The 11,768-nt window shown below is 49.3% G+C and overlaps 1 protein-coding gene across 4 annotated transcripts in view; it reads left to right on the top strand.

Moving 5' to 3' along the window:
• Window positions 1-11,467, top strand: part of baiap2b (BAR/IMD domain containing adaptor protein 2b) — a 29,783-nt gene extending 18,316 nt beyond the window's left edge. For 3 of the 4 annotated variants that reach the window (XM_057033519.1, XM_057034311.1, XM_057035066.1), the window contains 11 exons: window positions 751-822; window positions 1,692-1,829; window positions 3,185-3,337; window positions 4,911-5,147; window positions 5,620-5,824; window positions 6,145-6,346; window positions 6,426-6,506; window positions 7,115-7,280; window positions 8,006-8,043; window positions 10,542-11,100; window positions 11,136-11,467. In XM_057033519.1, coding sequence (XP_056889499.1) covers window positions 751-822; window positions 1,692-1,829; window positions 3,185-3,337; window positions 4,911-5,147; window positions 5,620-5,824; window positions 6,145-6,346; window positions 6,426-6,506; window positions 7,115-7,280; window positions 8,006-8,043; window positions 10,542-10,701 — 1,452 coding nt within the window. In that variant the 3' untranslated portion in view covers window positions 10,702-11,100; window positions 11,136-11,467. Of the gene's footprint in view, window positions 1-750; window positions 823-1,691; window positions 1,830-3,184; window positions 3,338-4,910; window positions 5,148-5,619; window positions 5,825-6,144; window positions 6,347-6,425; window positions 6,507-7,114; window positions 7,281-8,005; window positions 8,044-8,523; window positions 9,694-10,541; window positions 11,101-11,135 lie in introns of those variants that run through there. The other variant, XM_057035910.1, reaches the window with a different exon arrangement.
• The last annotated feature ends 301 nt before the right edge of the window (window positions 11,468-11,768 follow it).

An 11,768-nucleotide genomic window follows, 5' to 3' on the forward strand; every position in this document is an offset into this window, starting at 1 on the left:
TTGGGGCAGTTGGCTCGGAGACTCGATATACGTTTTGATATTTCAGGCAAAGAACGGGCTCTTAACGTCTTCACGGAGAATAAATCACAATCTCAATCAAGCGGCGGATGCGAGAGGTCGGAAGGTCATGCTGAGCGAGAGCAGAGGTTCTGTTCCTTCGCGCTCGCTGCTCCTTTCTGGGTTTAGCGCCGTATAAATTAGCTTTCCGCCAATTTGATCGGCTAAATCGGATCGGCCGATATTTTACGCAGTTTGTGCGATAGGATCCTGATGCCTTCATCTACCCGCTTTGTCTCGTTTAGTCCGAAGACGTTTCGCTAGCTATTGACTCAAAAATGCCTTTAAACCCTTGAGACGTGATGTTTTAGCTTCAAACAAATATAGACACGCCTCATGGGGTTAAATTTGTTTTTGTCTTCATGCTTTTGTGGCCTTTATAGTGTTTACTCTGTCACTGTGGGATGGACAATCGTGTTTTTTTATTCTCGAATAGGTTGGACGCACTCAAACATGTCGGCCATGTGGGATTTGCAATTTACTCATTACAGAAATGTGATTTACTCATTAAAGAAATTTAATGGCAGTCAGTTATATTGCTGCAGCCATTATTTAAGTCTCAAGTCATTTGGTTTGTCCTGATTGGCCTTTGGCCTCCAGCCTGCCCTGAATGCCCTCTAGAGGTCAGTTTGGGGCAGTTTGGGGCTTAAAAAAGCCGGTGTGTGTAGAGTCAACGTTTTTCTCCTCTTGCAGCTGAAGTCCTTCCACAACGAGCTGCTGACAGAGCTGGAGAAGAAGGTGGAGCTGGATGCGCGCTACCTGAATGTGAGTCTTTAAAAAATGTCCTTCTGTATGTTAAAGGCTCGTTGTGACTCTCCGCATCTCTGGTTTAAGCTAATTAGGCGTCATAATTAAAGCTGTTGAATGAGGATCAGAATCCTGTCATTTCAGCCGAGTCCACTCTGACTCCTCTTACCTTGGTCTCCCCCCGTGGGAAGTTTGGGTGAATTAATTCTGCGTTCTAGTCAATTCAGCGACAGAGTTGACACTTTTCTCCTTGATTTCCCACCTGCTTCCATCCCAGCCGCTGCAGCAACATTACGTAAATTACCTCCCACGCTGCCATTTCAAATATGACGCATTTGGAACTAGAGTTGTTTTCACAAAAAGAGAATAACCGACGTTCACGGAGATCGGTACTTAAAAACGTGAAAGAAATTCAGATTTTATGCTCCATTATTATCATTCATTCCATTATTTCTTTTGCTATAGAGAAAGTAAATAAGAGTCAGAGTGGCAACGCATCAGAAACCATCAGGAAATGTTTTTTAGCATATTTTATCGAAACTCCCAGTGTCACCAGAGCAACGGTCTGGCTCTGCGTTGGGTTCTTTGTTTTAGCTCAGTCATAAATACCAGCAAGTTGCTCCCATTCTCTATTTTTAAAGCCATTTCATTAGAGATGAGGGGATAATCACACGGTAAGTTGGCGGATTTGACAGCTGAAGAATTAGTTTAAAATGAAGGAATTCAGTTATTGCGATTGTACTGTAAAAAAACAAAAACCCAGACATTTGATATGACAATGCGCTCCTCTCTGTCCTCCTGGGTGAGCGATGATTAAAGATGATGACGGTGGCAGTTTGAACTCCTCTTCTGAACTATCCTCTCCGGCTGTGTGCTGCCCCCTACAGGCCGCGCTGAAGAAATACCAAATGGAGCACAAGAGCAAAGGGGAGAGTTTGGAGAAGTGCCAGGCCGAGCTGAAGAAGCTGCGCCGGAAGAGCCAGGGCAGCAAACACCCGTCCAAATACGGAGACAAGGAGATGCAGGTCAGCGTGCGAGGCGACGCGAGCGCGCGGTTCTGAAGTCAAAGTAAACACGTAGCAGTGTTGCTATGATCCCAGGGAGAATATGTTATTACAGTAGGCAACACGCTGTTATTACAGCTAATTATGTCAGAGAGAGGGGCACTAGAATTTGAACTAAACTTCAAAAACACGCGATTAAAAACTGGCCCATGTGCTCGAGAACTGCTCCTCTAACTCTCTCTTTTGTCAAGTCATCGCCATTACATAAGGACTTTATGTAGGACAGGCGGGTTTATTTCCCTGGGGGTCAGGTATGTGCTGGACCGGAGGCGTGAGGCGGTGCTGCGAGTCTCCTCTTACGCAACCTTCAGAGGAGACGCTACAGTCAGATCCGTCCTTCTCTGAAGGACAGAGGCGCTTCTGTTCCTGCTCTCTGTGAGTGGCGCCGGTGACCTGTTTAAGGACCGTCAGCGTCCCATCAGCCGGACGTTTGATCAAAACGGCACAAACGCTCTGGAATTGTGACGCAGATCCAGGAAGTGGTGGGGGGTTGGTGGGTGTACAGTCCAGTTGTTGGCGGCTGGAGCATGAAAAGTGTCAGTCGTCCAATCCGGACTCAAATCAAGGGGAGGGAAACCAGGACAGGGAACATTTACGCCATGAAGTTTGGTGGTTTCTATTGTGCTGACGGAATTATGGGAATCCAAATGAACTCATAGATCTAGAACATCCATCCTCCGCCCACTGTTGTGTAACCCGAGGCCCGAATGAGCCGATCGGCTCCGGCGCCTTTAGGAATCTAATTAGAGCTTCATGGAGGCTCGACTATAGGAAGAGGACCAGGCTGCCGTGGGTGAACGTACCCACCGATGTTCTCCGGAGAGGAGAGAACGTGTGTTAGAACTCAGAAGTCTTTCAGGAAGCTACAAACTAGGGCTGAAGCCCAGACTCAGGGTTCCAGGAGCAACGCTCCATCAGTCAGTGTGAGATGCCGCGGGTTACCTGAACGCACCGTCAAGTTGCAGATTCCATGATTCACCTGTGTCCTTCGCCGTAGCCATTTTGGATCGTCGGCGCCACTGCCATCGCCCACAATACGTCCAGTTTCCAGAACCCAACTGTTTTTGTTTTTTTTAAATACGGTTGTCGTCTATGATCTATAAAAACAGATTTAAGCAGACGCGTTTCGAGGGATTTCCTGTCTGCCAGACTGAGCCCTTTTTGTCTTCTTGGCTTTAATCTGATGTGCGAGAACAGCGATTAGCGATTTGGCGCCTCAGCAGGTTTCTGTGACGCTCACCGATGACCAGACGACGGAGATCCTTCTACGTGATGTTCTGCCGCTGAACGTCCGGTGTCTTCCTTGCTCTCCCCAGTACGTCGAAGCCATCAGCAACAAGCAGACCGAGCTGGACAACTACATCGCCGAAGGCTACAAGAACGCTCTGTCCGAAGAGAGGAGGAGGTACTGCTTCCTGGTGGACCGTCAGTGCGCTGTGGCCAAGAACAGCAGCTCCTACCACGGCAAGGTGGGTACCAGGGTTGGAGATCCCGGCCGGGTTGGGTGGATTTCCACGTCCCCTCGGGGGATGTTTACGTTTGACGGCTATTCCGGCGGCGGCGGCCTGGTTTAAAACTCGTTTGTCCCTGAAGCTCGCCTCCCTGAGTAAATGTTAGCGTTGAGCTTTTCCCGCCTGTATTTATCCATTCAGCATATTTATCTTTCGTCCACGTTGTTCCTGTTATTGACATCTCGGGCATGGACTCAACACGCCGGCCCCACCTGTGATCAGCAGGCAGGAGATGGAAAGTCCAGTCTCGGGTCCAGTGGGATTACTGGTATTACAAAGTGTGATTAAACTCATGTAATGGACCAATGAAGAAGACGTAGATGAGCTGGACGGGCGAACGAAGCTCCCTTTGACTTGTTTAAGACTGTCTGCACCGCTAAGAAACCACAGCTGGGGTGCTCTAACTTAGTCAGACGTGTGAGGTGCGTTCCTATTGAGGGTTCTGGGAGGAAACATCAAAGAATTCCTGATTACTTATGGGGGGATTCTGATTCCCAAAGACAAGGAAACCAAAGTTCTTCAGCTCTTGCGTCCGAACTCCTCGCATTAGTAGTTTTATCCAGTTTGTTTGAAAGGAAACGCTTGTCCCACCCACCCCCAGGTCCATTCACGCTGGGCCTGGAGAGACAGAAGTGGAGGATGAGTGGGCGAGTCAGGAGGCGGTGGGAGAGAGACATAGACGGAGAGAGAGAGAGAGAGAGCAACCTACTTCTGGAGAGCAGCGAGTTCGGACTCGGCGAGTGTGGGTGTGTGAATGAGTGATTGACGGCCGGACGGACGGATGGAGAGAGCACATCGCACTAACCGGCGATGCCGATTTAATTATTCCTTCCAGTTATAAAACGGGCGAAGTGTTGCAAGCGCGCTCGGAATCGAGAGCGTCGTTCCAGAGCGCCTCGGCGGGGCTTCGGTCCACAGCCCAGCGTTCCCAAGCATTTCGCCGTCAAAGGACGGAGTATAAACGGGGTGCGGGGGAGGTGGGGGGAGTCGAGTCATCTTCCGCCCACGTCTCTGCTGAGGTCTTCCTGACTCATCACGCCACCCAGCAGCTCACACATTCCGTCCGTCGCATCTCTTAAGCTTTTTGACAAAGTTTTCCAGCCGAAGCAGAAGATTCCCAAGTCGGGACCACTCACACTCTTATCATTCCTTTTTTTTTTGTGGGGGGGGGAGGATCCCACATTCCACATGCACTCATCCCGGCGGCCCGGCGCCGTTGAAGAGGAGTTTTGAAATATTGATGGATGCAGGACTCTGTTATTCACAGAATGCAAATGAGAAGCGCCTTTATGTAACTGCCCTCCTGGATAATGCAGACAGGAAGCGTTGCCGCGGGTGATTCCGTATCTCTGCCTTTGTCGCACCTCTCAGCCCTCTTCTCTTCTCTGGATCTTCTCCCCCGTCTTAAAGCACCTTCATGGTCACAGAGCATTTCCATTAATCTCGTCCATCCACCCACAGATTCAAACACGTCGAGATTCTCAGTCTTCACAGCACAATTAAGTAAAACTTATTTCGTTCTTCACCACAGGGGAAGGAGCTTTTATCCCAGAAGATGCCCGTGTGGCAGCAAGCCTGCGCTGAACCCAGCAAGCTGCCGGATCGTGCCATGTTTCTCGCCCAGCAGATGAGCGGCGCGGCTGCAGTCATGCCTCCCGGCGCCCATCACCCAGGCATGGTGATCTCCGAGCCCATCCCCGGTGCTAAACCTCTGGCGCTGCCTCCAGAGCTGGCAGCCCTCAGGGCCAGCGGCGCCATCGGGCAGCAGGTAGGGGAAAACCCACATCTGTCCTGGAGGGGCTTGTGTTTGTGTGGTGTGCTAGCTCGGGCGCGAGTAGCGTTAGCATTAGCGTCCGCTGGCTTTGCAAAGGGACACTTCGGAAGTTTGCATCCCCAGTTGTGACCTTCACGTCCCATTTTCGCAGGTTTATAATATCCAGTTAATGCAAATGAAGTCGTTAGCGAAGGTAATTAGGTTGTGGTGCGGAAGAGGTCTCCCTGGACTGTTTTACTGGAAGCCTGCTTACTGGGAGGAAAAAAAAAAAAGATGCCCGAGCATCTAATTAAAAACTGTTAATGCTAACGCAGAGGTGGCTCATCTTCCCAGTGGAAATGCTCTCTGGAATCTTAAACAAGCAGACGAAGGCTTCAGCGGCGTCCTCGGCCCAGTTTTTATCCTTTTTTATGAAGTGTGTTGCGTCCCTGCACCCAGAGTTCTTTTCTTTTCTTATTAAACACAGAGGCTGACGGGGGGTGCGGAGGGAGGCATGATGGCCATGAACGGAACAGCCGGGCCTCAAGGAGCCGAAGACTACCAGCAGTGGATGGAGGGGAAGGTGACCCAGGGCAAGGCCTCGCTGCACGGCCAGCGACCCGCAGGGGACGTCTACTCCAACACGCTGCCTGTGCGCAAAGTGGCCCCAGCCAAGAGCAAGACCAGTCTGAGTATGAGCTCCACACCCCCATGAGCATCAGCAAGATGGTTAATCACACGGATTTAAGAGGCTAGAACGGTTTTAATTGTTGAAGCCTTTTGATTTATTGATTCTCGGATGTTTCACTGGTATAAAATCAGCCTCTGAATCGACGCCGACGCCTGCCAGCTGCTGCAGGTTCACGCGGCAGCCGTCGTTCCATCGCTATAATAATATAAAATAATGACGCCAAAGCTCAAAAAAACAGAGAAACGGGAGGTTTTTGTGTCCGTGGCAAACAGACTGGAGGAGCTCCAAGTCAAGTTGTAATATTGAATATTTCTCTGTCAGCGGAGACCCGGACGCTGCCCCGGTCCAGCTCCATGGCTGCGGGACTGGAACGGAACGGGAGGACCCGGGTTCAGGCCATCTTCTCCCATGCAGCCGGCGACAACAGCACGCTGCTCAGCTTCACCGAGAACGATGTCATCACCCTGCTGGTCCCCGAGGCCCGCGACGGCTGGCACTACGGAGAGAACGAGAAGACCAAGATGTGAGTCCAACTTCACCCCCCTCCTCAGCAAGGTGTCGGAAAATTCCGATTTATAAGCGAAATATCCGGACTCTTCCAGGCGCGGCTGGTTTCCCTTCTCCTACACCCGGGTGATATCCGACAATGACGGCAGCTCTGGGAAGCAACTTCGAGTACAGAGGTAGGTGTTTCTGCGTGCTGCAGGCTTTAACTGGACTCACTCTTTTGGGGTTTCTGTCCCTCCGTGAACAAAAATATACATTGGAATTACCCCGGGTCATATTTACGCTTTTCCCTCTCACCTAGCGACACAATCATGAAGTGAAAGTCAATCAAACGGTGGTTACCAAGGCTAGCGCCTAAGCGGATGCACGTGTCTGGTGCATGCCTTTCAAAATAAGGCATGTTCAACATCTGATGCGCATTAAATATTTAGCTTTTTTCTCCAGCTGTCCACGACCCACCCAGAACAGGTCAGCGACCCACTTTTGGGTCGCAACCCGCCAGTTGAGAACCGCTGTTTTAGAACAGAACGCGGCTCTACGCCGTGAAAAAATCAGCGACAAGCGGTGGTTTTCGACAGCTTCAAAACAGCATCTTAGCTGCGGGAAGAGCATTTATGTAAGAGTGTTAGAGCTGAAGTCAGTTTTCTCAAAAACTCCGTGGGAAAATGAGCTCGGTTTGCCTGCATAATGAATTAGATCCACGCACCAGATGATAAATAAACATGAAAGAAAGCGTTTTTAATATTTTAACCGCATCCCCACTCCATCTCCTGTTTATCTCCAGTTTACATGGGAAGAGCAGCAGCACAGGGAACCTTCTGGAGAGGGAAGACGTGGCCGTGTCCGTCCCAGAATACGCCGTCCACTCCCATATGGCGGCGCAGGGTGTCGCTTCGCTGCACGGCAGACAACAACGCCCCTACAGTATGGTGGTGCCAGGCTTCTCACAGGTGGGGCTCCCGCACAACAAGGCCCCAAAGTCAGGCGTCCTCCCACTGATTTCACACAGCACAGCGCGCAGTCTGGCGTGATCCCTGCTCGTCTCGCTCTGAAAGTTTCTACGCGCGTCTGACCTGAGGAAAAGCGACTTCTGAGTCCTCTGTTGCAGTTAAGACGCAGGAAGAAAAGAGACAGCCGAAAGTAGGCCGTCAGTCCTGTCTGTAGCTGCGCGGCTTCCCTCCTACGTCTCACCTGGAACATGTGGGCGGCACTTAATTGCTCGCATAAGTTGCGCTTGCATAACTCGGCGAGCTGGGGCGGAAGCATTTGCTCTGTCATTTCTGCAGAAGTGGGCCTCATCCTCGGACCTGAAAGTGCCTGTGAAGAAGCACTTAATGGTTCTGTGGGTCAGCAGATCCCCACACTCAAAGCTGAAGTCGCTGAAAAGCTCTCTGCTGATTTCCACACCACGGACGATCAATATTTCTTCACTTCTTCGGAGTAGATCGAGTATTGAAATTAGTAGTGACAAAGTGAATAAGCCGAACCAACACGAGAACGCATCTGGTATCATATATAACAGACACGTTAAGAGCGTAACCGTTATTTTTTATTCATTAGTTTTTCCTGCGTCGTTGCTGCCATCTAGTGGAAAGTAGCGTCATTGTAGCCGTGTCTCGCTCGCCGGTGTTTATGTCCCGCTGGTCTCATCTGTCCCACTGTTGTGTCTCCGCAGCCAGGAGTGGAAGAATATGAGCCCCGCTTCCCCACAAGGTACGTTCCCTCTCTTCATGGCCTCACTGTGATCAGCCTCCAGATGTGTAGATGCGGAACGTCTAGAGGTTCCGTCCTTAATTTTCTAGATTTGAGGGGGTTTCGGATGTTGTGGGACCCAGACCCGCATGCACACACCCTGCAGGACACACAGGTGTTTATTGTGTGTTATTATTTTATTTGTTCATCTCTGCTTTCTCATTTACTGGGATGATGAGGAGGTGTTTACAATGATTTTATTAGTATTATTATTGTTATTATTAAAAGCCTCCACACACTCCACACCCCTATACCCACCCACCCAATCCCCATCAGGGCATCCTACCCCTCCTTCTTCTCATTCTCAATTAGGTACAAAGCAGCCCCCACACTGGAGGGGGTCCCACAGTTGTGTGTGTTGCAGTGGGGGGGTTGTTTCTGCTTGTGTTTGTTTCCTGTGAGCCAGCACACCTGGAAGCCTCTCCCTCTCTTTGTCCACAGCTCTGCAGAAGGCAAATTGATTTCCACAGTGTGAGGACAGACAGACAGACAGACAGACGGAGCAGGACGGTGCGATGCCCCCGCGCTCTCTCTACCCCCCCCCCCCCCATTCTTCCAGCCTCCAGTTTACTGCAATTAACTGAACCAGTAAATGCAAGGAAGAAGCTCGGGGCTTTTCTCCTCACTGACACAATACACCCACACACACACACGCACACACACACCCCGACCCGACCTTCTCACCCCAGTCCTTTCTAACTGGCCTGTAGCCACACGGGGCCACACGGGGCCACTGGTGACTCTGGTGCGGAGCCGATCCCGAATGAGATGGACAAAGATTGAAAACCCAATGGACATTTTTTTTCTGAGGAAATTGTATCTTTTGCTTGTCTTTTGTGCATGTAGAGTTATTATTTTATATATATACACACATATATATCTGACTATATCGATGGGGATTATGCCTCCCCGCCAAAGGAACCTGATCTTGACGTCTTCGCGCTCCATCGTGACAGAAGAGGGAACGTGAATCAGGATGGGAACTGAACCACGTCCATCCCAAAGAGGATTTTCACCATGTAAACTAAAGATGTTATTAACAACATGTACTGGGTGTTTCAGTATCTATCGGTAACTTTAGCTTTTCACGCCGCGGCGGTTTTCCTCTGAGACGAGGGGCCCCAGAGCCGATGGGAGCGTTTGGACGCGAGGTCGACTGTACATAATGTGCCACGTGTGCACGGTTGTCATGCAGTATCTCTCATGATTGTTCTGGAAATGCACCTTATTAAAGTTCAACTCTGTACTTGTGTAACGTTTTGACCTCCAGCATCTGTACGGAGAGATGCAGATGTTGTGGATATTTGAGCTGTGCTGCTGTTGTCACGCAGAGGCTGAATGAGGTCACCGGTCCCTCTGCCCCCCCCCCCAACCCACCCCATGGGTGTCCCACCAGGCTCTGATCTGGGTCAGGGAGCTGAGGCCACAGGCTGAAACTGTCTTGCCTTTCTCCAGGGGGCCGGAGGGACCGTGAGACCGCATTCAGCCCTTTTGTACCCTTGTCTTTGCACTCATGTTAAGTCCGTCAGAAGCGTCGCGTTTGAAACGTAAATGAACAGATTTTTGTCTATGTGCTGAAATAAAGATGCCGGTCGGCTGGTCTGTACGTCACTCAGTTACTAACCTCCGTCTGTCCACATCTGCTGTCTGATAATTCCTTCCTGATTGGATCAGAGTCCACAAGTGACAATTTTGGAAATGGGAGGGGCTTACCACTGGAGGCGGTGCTTGTTAGCTCTCAGCCCCGCCCTCTCTGCTGCCTGCCAGGCTGAACCATCGGTTATATCTGTCAGGCCAGGGTTTCTACGGCAACCCACTTTCTTTGGAGGCTCCAGACCTTCCACCTTATCCCGTTCCAGGTCCCGTTCTTTGATGTGTCATCCCCTCCTGCCGCGGTACCATCAGAACCACCTGCCCTCGTCTTCCTCCTAAGCTCTGCCTCCTTTTTTTTTGTTCCCCGTCTGTTTCAATTGTACTTAGAGACAAACGTCGAGAGAAAACCGCAGGAAGCTGCCGGTGTTTCTTCTTTCTCCACTAAAATGCGTCCAAGGTACGAAGCTCTTTGGGGAACCTTTGAATCTCCATCCCGCCTGTGAAACCACCTGTAAACATCTTTGTTTTAAAACTCTCCATATTTTCACGCATTTCTTTCTTCTGCAGGTTTCTCTGTGTTTAACTCGCTCTTTTCTCCACTTCTTTTCCTTTTGTGTTCTTATTTCCATTGTATTTTGTGTCCTGTTCTGTTTTGTGACATCCAATAACATCACCAGGCTGTTGGGTGACTCTTGGAAGGTGTTGGGAACCGTCTTTGCATGTTTTGCTTTAAACATTTCTTTCACGTGACTCGTCTGGGGTTTCATTCCATTCATCTGATAATGTGGAATCAATAATTCTCATTTTTGGTCAACTTCATCACACAGCAAGGTCAATTTTTCTTCCCCTGTTCTTCATCCTCACAGTAACGACTTGCCTGTTGAGCCCACCGTGGAGGCCCCGGTTAAGCCACTTCCTGCTGCTGCTGCTGCTGATGATGATGATGATGATGATGATGCTAAAGTCGTGGAGGAAGGCTGCTACGAGTCCTTGGAGAAGACGTCAATTCCTCCGGCTGACTGTTGAACTTTAGCACCTCTGTGAACCTACAGAAGTAAAGCAGATAAAACCTAGAAGCACTTTGTTCAAACTAAAGAAGCACATTAAGCCAGAAAAAAGTAACATTTATGCTGATTATAAGACAGTTGATTATTGAACCAACTAATAACTTAAATTTAGTGCTGGTCGGTTCACTCATGACTTTGTATTAAGTTGTCGGTCACAGATTCTTCAGATTAACTAATAAAACTAAAAATGAATCCTTTAAATATCCCTTTCATGACAACATGACCCTAAGTGACCACTCATTTGATCATCATTTTAAACTAGATATATAAATTATTGCTTCGCTGTGTTCCATGGCATCATCATCATTCCCACACACACACTCCAGCGCAGCAGCGTGCACGTCACCCACACACACATGTGAAACTAAGCAGCAGAGCTGAATTTATCCTCAGAAGCCTTAAGTGATTCTGTGACCAGACCTAAGCAGATTTCACTGATTTTCATACAATACATACGCATTTTCTGACATTTCTATTTCAGAGCATTTTGGGCAACTTCAATGAAAAGGGTCATTTAGTGCTTTCAAATGATTGTTGACTGTTTCCTTGCTAAGATGATCACAGTCAGTCGTGCAGGATCAACTGATGATTTTAGATGGACATGTCGAATAAGGCTGCAGTGCGCCGGGCGGCCAATAGAGGGCACTCGACGATCTAAAAGGATCAAATCTACACAGAAGTTTTTTTCTTGAAGTTAAGAATAAAAAAAGCTCCGAAATCAACAATACTGTGTGTGAGGTCTTGTATACGCTGTCTTTACTCTTTCAAAGTTTTTTTTTTTCAAGTGATCACATGCACACACCGGGCTGTACTTTAAACAGTTCCGCACAGGAGGTCTAGCAGGAGTCGGTGACCTGCCTCAATGGTCCTCTCTTCTTTTTTAGATTGCCATCTGCACTTTTTGATGGTTCTGGTTTACTTACCCAGCTCTGTGCTGCCCCCTGGCGGCCGCAACCAGGAGAACGTTTAGTGTTAAAATCAATCCTTCTAGTTACCATTTTGCTCCCGTCTTCTTTTGTCCTGGTC

The sequence above is a fragment of the Takifugu flavidus genome, chromosome 1, assembly GCF_003711565.1.
Source record: "Takifugu flavidus isolate HTHZ2018 chromosome 1, ASM371156v2, whole genome shotgun sequence".
Taxonomy (NCBI): domain Eukaryota; kingdom Metazoa; phylum Chordata; class Actinopteri; order Tetraodontiformes; family Tetraodontidae; genus Takifugu; species Takifugu flavidus.